Source organism: Aquila chrysaetos, chromosome 26 (assembly GCF_900496995.4).
Source record: "Aquila chrysaetos chrysaetos chromosome 26, bAquChr1.4, whole genome shotgun sequence".
NCBI lineage: Eukaryota > Metazoa > Chordata > Aves > Accipitriformes > Accipitridae > Aquila > Aquila chrysaetos.
In genome coordinates, this window is record NC_044029.1 from 14,372,530 (window position 1) to 14,385,811 (window position 13,282).

The 13,282-nt window shown below is 41.9% G+C and overlaps 1 protein-coding gene across 3 annotated transcripts in view; it reads right to left on the reverse strand.

The window, feature by feature from the left end:
* The window catches only part of LGR5 (leucine rich repeat containing G protein-coupled receptor 5), a 99,452-nt gene extending 91,880 nt beyond the window's left edge, over positions 1 to 7,572 (reverse strand). For all 3 annotated transcript variants that reach the window (XM_030002608.1, XM_030002607.2, XM_030002606.2), the window contains exon 1: positions 7,103 to 7,572. In XM_030002608.1, coding sequence (XP_029858468.1) covers positions 7,103 to 7,311 — 209 coding nt within the window. In that variant the 5' untranslated portion in view covers positions 7,312 to 7,572. The remainder of the gene's footprint in view (positions 1 to 7,102) is intronic.
* Between the last annotated feature and the right edge of the window lie 5,710 nt (positions 7,573 to 13,282).

Sequence of the window (13,282 nt, forward strand, 5' to 3'; positions counted from 1 at the left end):
TTATACACAATCATTATAGGACTTAAGTCCCAATCCAGCAAATACTTCTGCATTACTTAAGTACTTAATGCATATGTTTGGTAACATTATTAAGCATGGTAACTCTCAATAAAAAAGAAAGCATTTATTCAAGTGCCTGCAAAAGAGGGGAGAGATTTTGTGTGGTGGGAGCTATAGTTGCTTGTATTGCTTTAGGCTGATAGGCTTTGGGCAAATTAAAAAAGTACCTATCTATACACACACACATCTCCACACACACAACATCCTATCTCCTGCACAAAAAGACTATCTATACTTTTACACCATGATGCAGAAAGTTTTAGAAATTTTTTATCAAACACATGCCCTTAAAATTACTTAATTGCAATTACATAACTTAATACTGTTGAAAGACAGTTCGTTCCAGGTTAAACTAAATATTAATTTTACGTAAGATTTTGAAAAATTTTAGAACAAAGGCTTTTAAATGATTTATGATACACATAATGCTTTAAGCTGTGTAATGAGACAGTGTAGCAGAACATCTTAGTGAACCTATTCCACACAAACGAGTTAGTATTTGGGGAAGGGGATAATTGTTTTAGAATTATTCAAGGCCTTGATCTGACAAACATTTGCACATGTGATTTCAGTGGAACCATTCCTGACACTAAAGTTAAGTATCTGGATAAGTATTTGCAGGACTGGAGCCAAGTCATACAACTGGGCCCAAACTAAGAGCCCATTTGTTACCAATAAAATCTTAATTTGGGAGTGGCTGATTATTATAATTATCACTGTTGGATAACACTACACTTCAGAATAATTATTTTTTGCAGCAGTGTCTAGCCATGAAAATAAATACAACTTGTCCTTTCTGGGATGGACCTTAGTGTTGTGGCTACTGCCCCTAAAACCCAAGGCTCATAGCTTAAACTTAGTAAAACACAGCAAAATAATAAATCTGGAAGGTGATACAGAACGCACTGTCTTAGCAAAGGCCTTATCAAGCTAGGGACATACTCTGAGTACCAGCTCCTGGGGATCTGCACTGCTATCCCATTTCATTCCTGCTTGGAGTTCCAGCTATTGCTACTGCCTATTATAATACTAGCTGGCTTGTGCTCTCTCAGCTTGAGTGATAACACCTCACTGAGCAGCAACTCACAGGGGTCTTTTTCACCTAAATGACAAAGACACTCCAGGATGGTATTTCTATTGGGGTGCTGCTGCTTTAATACTCATTCCAAGGTCTCCAATTCAAAAATTCCAAGCTGTTGTCCATAGGCTTTTAGAAAAAAGCACGCTTCTTGGGACTAAAAACAGGGGTACCATGAGTTACTGTCATACATAGTCAAAGCTGTTCATTGTCTTAGTTTTGTGCGTTTTTCATTTAAACCTTGATTCCAAAAGAGAGAGGGTAGCACTCCTTCAACAAGTAACAGTAACATCGTTTCAGGTCCTACCCCTTCTCCAGGCATTAAATTTCTGACATCTGATCAGTAAAATTGTACAGAAGTTTCTCAGGTCTTCTCAGCAAACAGTACACAGCATGTAGTATAAGGATTTGCCACATGAATTGCTAAATCTCTGAGGACTAAGCATGCTTTGATCACATCTCATTCTTTTTAAAGATGTTAGGGTATTTTCTTCTAACTGAAGCCTAAAGCTGTTTTGGTATGTCAAAAACACCACATCATGTTCTGCCATCAGTCAGTTTACTTGGAGCCAAAGGAACCACACCTTATTTACCATGATTTTTCCTGGGAAAAGAATCAGATCTGCTGGACAGTTTGAGGAAGGAAGTCAGGGAAAATACCATAAATTGTATTAATCAAGACCATTTAAATAACCAACAGAGAATTAAGAAAGCAGTGCATGCACATGAAATATTATCTTGGCCAACGAACAGAATAAAAGAAAGCGATCTGGACAGCTGCAAAACTGGTAGCAATTTTAAGCATTTGAAAGACAAATGACATGGGAGAAAAGACTGGGTTAACAAGGGAGCACTTGAGGAAAGTCTAATCTCCGCTGGCATGCCAACTGGGAAGGTCAGCCCAGTGCACGCGTTCTCAGCTGGAGTCAGGCTCCCTCTGCCCAGCCAATTGTCCTATGCACTTCAGATACCAAACCAAATTGAAGGTGCCTTCACCCTGCCAGCTCCTTATAGTCTAGCAGCTTAAAGACAGCTTCCTTTTCCCTGTCAATTTATGCAGCGCTTCCATAGAGCAAATGCTATAGAGGAGAGAGGTAGTGTGTGAGTGCCTTTTTTTCCCCCTTCTGAGCAGCGCAAGGCTTTTTAGGAAGCAGTGTGAAGAGTCATTTTTAGCACTGTATTCTCAAGCGGGAAGAGTGACATTCTCTTCTTAAATACATTTTTAATCCAAATTTTTCACACAGAAACTAACTTTGAGTTGACACATTATGTTTTGAAATTTAACGCAAATCCCTTCAGAACTGGTAAACATGAACTTTACATAATTTGTCACTTCTTCCGTTTTTACCTACCTCTAATTTATCTATGCATACATTTTACCTTTGCATACATACTATTGCCATGAGTAGAGAGGAAATGCTGTTTTCTTTTCAAAAGGGGGATTTAACACTAAATTCTAAATCCAGAACCTGGATTCACCTTCATCCTCAACTGAGACAAGACTTAGATTATTAACTGAAACCCCATGGAAAACATTTAATTTATTTCAACTAGAAAGGCACAAAAATGGTTTATAAAGTTTGTAGCTATGTAAAGAAGTACTTTCTAAGAAGAGGCAGACATTTTACTAACTACCTAACACCTAAATTTTGTCAAAGGATCTGGAAGTTGTAAGATGCTTTATAAAGCTTACTTCTTCATAAGAAGATACCTTGCTGTTTGATGTCTTTGAAAAACTATGGTAATTCCCAGGATAACTTAGATGAAGACACAGACAAGACTTGAGTTTGCACTGTGAGATCAGAATGACTAAAATAATGCAAATTTACCCTAAAGGGTTGGTCTTCATGTTTTGGGTTATGCCTGACACAGAAACAACTATCTGTCTTATTTCAGAAGTGTAGTTAATTTCTGGGAATATACTTTTTAACCTTCAAAAAGCAAATACTTTTTTTCTCCCAAATTCTTTGTAATTTTTTTTTTCTTTGACTGTGCTCTACAGGAATATTTATCATCAAATACAATATTATGGCAATGAATGAAGCAGAAGGCCAAAATTTATTTGAAGACTTGTTATTTTAGGAACCTTATAATATGCACTGTTTTCTTCTTCATAGGTTTTACTGTAATACTATCATTTTTATCACAGTTTTGAAAAATTTTTTTTCTTAATCAATTATTTCTATGAAGAATTAAAAATTACATGAATCAGATTTTCCCAAATGTTACTATGCATATTTAGAATGTACTCAAAATTAAACTTTTTTAATGCAAATAACACATACCCCAAAATAAAACGTTAAGTAAACTATAATGTAAAAGGCAACGTCGTATGCTGCAATACTTATACATGTATACATGCATGTCTATGTCAATCTAAGATGCTAACATTATGAAAACATTCTGCTTAATATTCCACTTAAAATATTCCACTAAGTTTATCATTGAGAGTTTTTGATCACAAAGAACACAGTATCTGAACTGCTAGACAGCCCTGGAATTTACTTTTCTGTGCTATCCAGGCACATAACAGAGACCCTCAAAATCGTTAAGAGCTATCTTCTATATTGTCATCACACGAGATCTGAAAACAGATTTTTTTTTTTATACTCGTCATACTAAATATTGTTGAACAGGAGTTGCCAGATTTGACACTATTTTTAATGAGTAATTATTTAGGAGAAGTAGGGTGAGCCTGTGGTTAAAGAATGGAGTTAGGATAATAAGGCATTCTGTCTTTAATTACTGGCTTTGTCATAAACTTTACCTCTTAACTTTGAGCAAGGCCGCCTTTGCCTCAGTCTTCCACATCACAGTAAATGGTAACAATATTTCACTAACTCACAGGCTTCGTTTGAGAATTAATGAGGGTCCCATGTGCAAAAGACCTGCAGATCCTGGCTTCTTCTTTTCACTGTGTACTGATAGGAAAGTGACATGTTCTTAATTTGAAACAGAGACTCAGTGCTGCCCTTCATCAGCACATGGAATTCTCATTTATGTCAACACGAATTGCATTAAATACACTGAGTGCATTATTTAGCCTAAAAGTAAATGAAGAAAAAGGAATGGAAAGAAACTCCTGGATTCTCCTTGACTGCTCTTAAAAACTCTAACAGTTCATGGCAGCACACACATAATCATAAATAAAAAGATTTTTGATGGGAGGCAAGAATTGCTGCCTGGGAATATAAATGAGAATGGAGAAATGTGTAGCAGGTCCATCTGTAGACTACATTTAGCTCTGCTGCAAGAGCACCATCATAAAAAAACATGCAAAATTCAGTCACTATAATATATCATGCTCTGTACACATTTGTCCCAACATAAACCAAACCTTAATGGCCTCGGCATTTCAACTTTTCATGCAATTTCCAGTGTGCACCAAGAAAACATTTACCTTTCATTTTTCTATGCGAGTATCCAGATAAGATAAAAATGACAGAAATTCAGAAAAAAACTTTAAAAGCCCAAACTTAACACAAGGTAGTACCACAGACCATTTTTGGTCATGTACGTCTACTGTGCAAGAAAAGAACCAACTAGAGAAGACAGTGTTTTTTGCTGGAAAGAGAGTTAATGTGAGTACACAGTTTTATATCCTGCTTTGATCTGAAGTAAAAACTGTCACAGCGCAAAAAGCATTTTTGTTTTTCTGGGGAAAAAAAATCAAAAAAAATAAATCAAGGAGCATCTGGTTGGCCACTACCAAGCTCAGGGAGGCAAACATCTCTGCAACAAGCAGGCACATTTTAAAATTTGCCATTGCTTCACCATCTACAGACAATGAGACTTGACAGTTCTTTACAGAAGGCAGGCAGGAGCTACAGCTCTGCATAATTAGGCAATAATTAATCAATCCAAAGATAACAGCCTGGTAAATTTGGAAGAGGGCAAGTGTACCTGCCTATATGTATGAACCAGTCTTTTATACTGCATGTCTTTTATACTGTTATACTGCCTGTATGCAGCCTTGGCCATTTAAAAGTCTGCCTGTCCCACAGTGGTGTTTTTTTACTTCAGGGTGTACGCTAATGAGGAGCACAGAATTCTGACCGGAGAAAGACATTCCCCTGCTGAAGGACAAGAGCATTTAAAAACAAAAGTGCAGACCAGATCACAGTCCTACCGAGAAGCAGGTTACTGGAGGTATATATCTTTTCAACAGCAGAAGACCACAGCAGTGGTATTGGGACATCATCATGCATATTTATATTCTCTTTTTCTTCATAAAACAGTCAAACAGTGGGGTTTCTAAAGTTTTTCCAGTTTTAGCATTCCTCCAAGCAATGAAGAATTTAGGGCATCTACTTCTTGATGCAGGATATGCACAGCTTAAGTATCCCTCTATACCTTCATTACCTATATTTCTGCTCATGACGTTCCAAAGCACCAGAAAACATTGTGTCTTATGTAAGCCCAAAATGCTGACCTGCTACTTTTGAAACCAGTGGGAGACTTTGTATGTGTCTTAAAGATTGTATCTTTATTATGTATAGCCAAAGTTTTGCTCTACTGTAAGTGGTCATTCAGTAACACTGACTCTTGCCTCTTAACATTACTAATAGCTTTGACTTTGAAATGTTTATGATAAAATGAGCTGAACCTAATCTTATTAAGATGAATTTCAGAACAGTATTTACATGCATAATATTTAGAAAAGTCTTTCAGCTGCACATTCTCTTTCTAAACCAATGCTATTTTCGCTAAACTAAGCTTTCTCCTAACATATACTTAGCACTTAGATTTTATTGGTAGCACTTCATTTCTACCATGCCTATGTTATGTTTGTACTTCTCTCAGAAAGGCCATTTCTAGTTTAGTTTCATCTACCTTCTCAGATGCAACATACGTTTTATGTCCTTTCAAGTATGGTACTAACAGAGAAGTGAGTTCAGAATTATCACTTTAGTACCCCAGACACAAAATACAGTGAAAGCATCTTTAGAGTAACCATAGCAGCAATCATGTCAACGGCATGTCAAAATATACAGATGGACAAACACATTCAGAAACAGACATACTGTATGCTGGATATGGAGGATAAGCATTCTATCAACAAGCTACTGGACATGCAGCCACAAATAACTGTATGAAATCAGTACGGAGGGCACTAAAATAACACTTTTAGTGCACCAACACTTTCAACACACAAACCCAAGAGAGGTTAAACGCAGACCCTTCTGCCAAAAAGAAGGAAGCAGTTTCCCCACAGTTTGGGGTGCTTTTTTTTGTTAATACAGTTTCTCCGTTCTCGCCATCCCTGTCCCTTACACGCTGTAACTCGGAGCGCCCGAGATGCGGAGGAATTTCCAAGCACCGCAGCCCGGCCCGGCGGGGATGCCCCGTAAGGCGGGTACTTTGAGGCTGAGGGAGGGCTCCGGCGGGGTCGGGAGCGCCGGCTCGGGGCACAGGCACCTGCCCGCCGCGGCGGCGGCGGCGGCAGCGCGGGGCCGCCCGGGCTGCGCACCGGTCAGCGAGCGCTGCCCGCCTCCTGGGAGCTGGTTTTATTTATTGCCTTTCCTCAACCCGAGGGGAGATCTGTTAAAGATTAAATCAGCAGCAACCGCAGTTCAAAGCCCTGTCCCGGGAAGCAAAGGTGAAGATAACGTCCCTGCAGATCGAATCGGGTTTCTGCTGTTGCAATCGCTTTTAATTGCTCTCTAAACGGCACATCACACAGCGATCCCCCAGGCGCCGGACCGGGCACCCAGAGCGCCAGATACCTATAAACGCTTTACAACCCGCCCGCTGATTAAAAAGCGATTAGGCACTTATTTGAAGTCGGGTGTTTTCTACAGGCAGCGGCCCGGCAACGCACCGACACCCCCCCCCCCCCCCCCAACCCCTCCCCGCGTCTCCTGTCACCGGCCCCGGGCCCTCCCGCGGGGCCGCCCCGCCGCTGCCGGCTCCGGCCGCCGGTGCCCCCTCCCCGGCCCGCCCGCCGGGGCTGCCCAGACTTACAGGTAAGAGGTGAAGACGCTGAGGTTGGCGGGCACGGCCGTGAGCCCCAGGTCGGAGCAGTCGGCGCGGAGGAGCATACCCTCCTGCTCGCAGCGGCACGGAGCCGGGCAGCCCCGCGGGCGCTGCCCGCCGCCCCGCGCCCCTCGCCGCAGCCCCGGCAGGCAGAAGAGGAGGAGGAGAAGAAGAAGGAGGGCGCGGGCAGCCGCCATGAGGCCCGGGGGTTACCTAGACCTGCGGGGCGACCGCTCTCATGCCCCGCGGCGCGGCGGGGGCGAAAGGCGGGCGCCCGTCTGAGCTCGGGGAGCTGCTGCTGTTGCTGCGGCCGCCGCCGCGCCGCTGTCTGTGGTAGCATCTCAGCTTACACGCTGCTTTAAAGCCCTGGAGCCGGCACTGCGCGCCCGCTGACGCCGCCCCAGCCTTGCCCGCCGTAGCGCGGCGGGCCCTGCCCGCGTCGCCGTACAGAGCGGGCGGGCGGGGGCGGCCGCGGGCCCGGCGGGCGGGCGGGGAGGCGGGAGGCGGGGGGGGACCCCCCCGCCTCCCGCCTCCCCGCCCGCCCGCCGGGCCCGCGGCCGCCGCCGCTCCTCAGGGCGGTGATCTCCCCTCAGGGCGGTTTTGTCCCCTCAGGGCGGTGATCTCCCCTCAGGGCGGTTTTGTCCCCTCAGGGCGGTGATCTCCCCTCAGGGCGGTGTTCTCCCCTCAGGGCGGTTTTGTCCCCTCAGGGCGGTGATCTCCTCTCAGGGCGGTTTTCTCCCCTCAGGGCAGGGGCGCGCGCGGTGGACGTTTCTGGAAAGCGGCGGGAGCGGCGGTTGGGGCAGCGCGTGCGGCGGTGTCGTGAGGCAGGACCGTCTTCTCTTCCCCCCCCCCCCAATTACTTTTGAAATTAGAGCTTCGTGTGAGGGGGTCTGAGGCAGTGGGGGGGTCTGTGGGGCGGCGGGAGAAAGGTTTGGGTGTACCTTTGGGTTGGAAGGGAGGTGTAACCCAGGTGTTAATTACGGTCGGGAAACCCGCTCTTGGGTGAGCGGTGCCAAGCGCAGGAGCGAGCGATGGTCCCGTTCGGAGGTGGGGATCCACTCGCTTTCCTCGCTCCCGCTCGGTTAAATCGCAGGCTTGCCAACAGGCAGCGGTTTTCTAAAGGAGACGGGCTGACGAGAGAAGCCGACTTTGCAGCGAGGCTGCCGTTGAAAGCTCTTGAGCCGTCCCTCACCCCGCGTCTTGCCAGAGGTGTTCACTCCTCAGGTTGTGAGGAAAATGGCCTTCACGCTACTCTTCTGTGACTGAGTATGCCAAAGCCATTGGTGACAGAACAGTGAGGATGGCCATTTTTTTGAACCCTTTTTTTCCTCCAGATGGGTTTTCAGTGTGAACAAAGTTGACCACAAGCTCCAGACTTGAGACTAGCTACCAGTTTAATAATCCAGTCCCAGCCCAATTCCTGTTTAGACTGGTGACTAAATTGTTGGTCGGGCTACTCGGTATACGTTGGAGAGTGTTAGTTAAAGGTTTTCTGCTGCACTGCCTGTGAATCTACAATTAAGTCCGAAATGAGAGCCTAATGAAGAGGCTGGCAAAATACATGCTTTTATATTCTACCCAGTTTATAATCCCTATTCCCACCTCTGGACCATCATTCGATGTAATCTGACCTGCAGAAGGATCTTGTACTGGAGCTCAAGTGCTTTATTTAAAATAATGATAAAGGAGTCTGCTGTCTGGCTGGTTAGATAGGCCAGAATGTTTTGTAAATCTAAGCCTATGAGGCTGCTGGAAAGCTTTTCCCCAAGCATCACCTTATTGTAAGCTAATAAAAACAATGGTTGAAAGCATAGATTGTCCAGAAGAAATGCCTGAGGAGGAAAATTCTGCAGGAAGCGGAGTTTTCATTATGTGCCATGATACCTGTCCTGGAGACCTGTTCCCCCCAAACCTCTGACTGTTTCTTACCTGTGTCTAATACCACTGTGAAGCAGCAATACTTCATCACAGAATTTTGTGGTTTTTAAGAAGTTTCACACTGTGCTGAATAGGTACCTACTAATGGTTTGATAAATTGTGAATATGTTACTTTCTTTTGGAGTGAAATAGTTTCTGTTAGGCATCTGTACTGCATGATATTAGAGTCCTTAACATGAGTTGCCAAAAGACATCAGAATAGTTGTAGTTAACAAATAAGTAAATATTTTTCATAACTGTAGTGAAATAGTATTTATATAACCCGAGGCTATTGCACACATATTTTGTTTGTTCTAGAAATCAAAGTGTATACTGTTTGTTCATTTTCTGTTGCAGATTTATCAGCTTGCACAAGATACCTGAAGTTAGACATAGATTAATTAGTAGTGAGGGTTTAACTGTAAAAATCCTCCTTTGAATGTTGTTTATTTTGCATGAATACATTTGTTCAGCTAGTGACTTTCTTTGAAATATTTAATGTACTTCAATTTTGCTTAAAGATTTTTTGAAAGAAGAGTAGCTTGAAGATTAAAAGAAGGATTTGATAGGAATGGATATGGATAATTCCTACCTTTGTACATTTAAATTGGGCCGTACAGCTATTTCCTTTTCATTTTTCTCATAGGTCTCTGGTTCTCCATAAAGAGAAAAGGAAAAACATCTGTCAGTTTGGTAACATCTTTGGGAGGTGCCGTTACTGTTCCAAAAAGCCATTGGGACTGCAAGATTTCCTGCAGGTTCTGACATCTCAGCATAATGTCCTGGTCACTTGGAGTGACATCCATGCTACAGCCATCAGTGGTCTTCGGCTTTCATCAAGGTAGTAAACAAACACCTTAGGGATCTCAGCAGAGTGCTCTCTTGAATCTCCTGATACTCGGGCAAAAAAACCTGTCTTCTGAATGTGATAGATAATGTGACGACCCTCCAGCCTAGGGTTTATCAGTATAAAAGATATCTTTATGGAATGTTACGTACGAATAAACAAAATGATATGCTGTGTTACATATTGTTAGCTCACAAAAAGCATAGTAATTCTTATGTCAAGAATGCACAGCAGTTACATATTTAAAATGCATCTTCTAGATTGTTACTTACAGCATGACAGATTTTAGACTTTATGTGATATCTGATTTTTAAATATAGGACTGTAAAAAGAAAATCGGATATCCAAAATATTCACTGCTGTTTCTGTTTTGTAAGTTTACACTGGATGAACTGATTTTAAAAAAGTGTGGCCAAAGTGTTTAACGGTGGAAATTTATGCTTAATCCTGAAATGATCAGTTGTCTCAGCCAAAATGGAGTTTAAAGCAGAAATGTTAACAGATCCTGCACTAGCAAAGGTAGCAGCTAGTGCTTAAATATTAAGGCAAGTCCAATACAGCGCCAAAGTAAAAAGCACAGTGGCAAAGGACAAGGTGGTTTACAGCTGAATGTAGCTTCTTTTTCCCTTTCCTGTGTATGGATGAAGGGTAAGTTCCTAGAAGGCAGTACAACCATGTGATTAGGCTGCAGAGAAAATAAAGCTCTTGTGCAGGGTGGGATTTCTTTTTCTGCCCATTGGGAGAAGAAATTCTTCACTGCATGTGTTGAAGTCATTATATTGAAAGGGTTCATTAGGCAAGTGTGAAGCTCCGCTAGCCCTTAGGCTGTGCTACTGTAGAGCAGTACTCCAACTGCCCAGTGGTCTGTGCAGAAGGATCCTTTCCTCTTTGCAGGATACCTGATTTGTCCTTTTATTCTGGCTAGCCCTGGAGAATGGTGCGTGTCTTTTAAGATTTATCACTATATAGGGTTTTTATCCATACAGCAGAAGGCTATTTATATACTGTGTTCATTTGATTCCGTATTTACCTATCGGTATACGTTCACATTCATTTGCATCATGTATCTGTTGTGTTTCACTGAGGATCTTAAGCTAACACATGTATTTATATCACTTTATTAAGCCATGCAATGTTCTTCAGACCAAGGCAGATAGCACCATTTCTGTTTTACATAGTGATAAATGCTGGTACCCGCAGTGTAGGATGGTTAGGGCAGAGTCACTTCTAGAAACAGAAAGAAATACAGTAGTTTCAATTACCCTGGCTCAATTTACTACATGGCTACAGCTTGTCAGTCACGATAATATTATGGATCATCTGACATCAACTTGTTTTTGTTCAGGTTTTTGTGCTATTTAAGGCATGCTATGTCATGCATCTTTAGAAATCATCTTTTTTATATTGATTCTTTTATTTGGCACACTGCCACCTAGCTGCACTCTTCCCTCAACAGTTCTGTAGTTACTGTGATGTTAGGACCGAGATGAAACATTTGACAGGTAAGATTTACTTGGGTTCACCTGAAATATTCTTCAGTAGTCAAGTTCCTGATGGGAAGAAGGGACAAAAATAGAAAAACAGTATTATTATTACTGTTACAATTCATACAGTGACAGTTGACTTATCCATATAATTTTGAAGCAAATGCTGATGTGAACATTATTTTTAGTCTGAAAATACCTGATAGTAAAGCTTGCAACATTAGTGGCAAAGTCAGGATTACCCAGGCACATTTTAATAGCTAGGCATTTGGGAAAAGAAACAAGGAAAAAAATGTAAATACATAGGATGCAGATTTACTGAATGTTTGTTTAGAGGGAATGAAAGCTGATCATTACAGTAATTCTCTGTTTAGGAAATAAAATCCATGTGTTAGAGTGAAGATGTGGAAATAAGCTATATGAGGAGAACCTTCTATTATTTTGAGTTAAGGTGGACATCACATCATTTAGGGAATTACAGCCAGGCTGCAAAAGCATTAAGTGGATATTTCACCAACATAGGAATGATGTGCTTTAAGCAATACTTTAAATGATGCTTTTTAACTCTAACATTTACTGGTCTGTTACCTTATCCTTGTATGTCTCACATAAAGCCAAAAGAAAAAAGAGGCGAACATGTAAGCTATGTCTAAAGGTACATGAAGAAGGGTAAGACATTAGATGAGGAGTAATACCTTTTATCAGAACAACTAATATTTGGAAACAGACAAGAGCTCTCTTTTTGGCTCATCAGTCATTTTCCTCAAGATGTATCTAACTGCCCATTCAAAGCTTGTCTCACTGGTAGCCCTAGAGAATCATATCAACAGCTACAATACAGTTTCTTAAGAACTGTGCCACCTGGGAGTGTGGCAGCAAGGCAGGTCAAATCGACTGTAGCCTTCCTCTAGTCAGGTGTTTATACTGTGGTCTTAACTGTGCCTTCTGATAGTAAATCATTGCAACAGGTCTCTGAACTGATTTGTCCTGTTTTTACGTGCACAGAAAAACACATAGTAGATTTGAACCCAAATGGCAAGTGGGTTCACTTGTTTCTTAGAAAGGGCTGAAAGAAGGATGTGAATTTTGGAAGGATATGTTTTGATGGAATGTGTTTCCTGAATTGCATAGTCTTGGGACTCTCTCACCCCACAAAAGTAATCGATAGCTACTTGTTCCATATAATAGCAGGTGTCAGAGCCAAACATTTAAAAATGCATTACTGTGCATTATAGCACAGTAGTAAGTCCAGAGAGTGCTGCATTTTGTGGTGCTTGTCAGTGGGACTTTGAGGAAGGACTCCAAAACATTGTTCACTTATTGCAACAGAAGTTCAGCACTCCCATGGAAAGTCAGTACCTCCACATCTGTGAGGAAGTTAACTCCAGTTCATAGAGGGTTGCAGGGGTTTTTTTTTTCCTTAACACTTGTAAAACATAAAACCTTTGAATATGTGTGCGTGTGGAGATGCATGATGTATTTCTGTGTCCTCTACGTGCTGTGGTGATCTGCATTCTTCTCTGGGTAAAAGACAAGAGTTGATACATACCATGTGCATGCATAGAGTCATTTCTTAATTTAGCAGCTCATATAGAAATTCTGTCCAATTCTTTCATCTTTCCTTCTCTCACTGTGTCTGTGTGGCAAACACCCTGGGGTTCCTGTGGTTTTAGAAGTGTATTTGCATGATACTGTATAATGAGCGATTACATTGTTTTGTAGTTGTTTGAAGGAGGTCACAATAATGGTTTTTTTCTTCTTTTTCTTTTTTGTGGTGGTTGTAATAGTTTTAGTCATTTTGGGATCAGCTGCTGTGCAAAAGGAAGAAAAGTATCTAAGAAAGAAGCACCTAATTGTGACAAATTGTTGGAAGGCTTTAGATGTGGTGTAATACCTTGTTTTTCTGTAAATTCCTCTCTG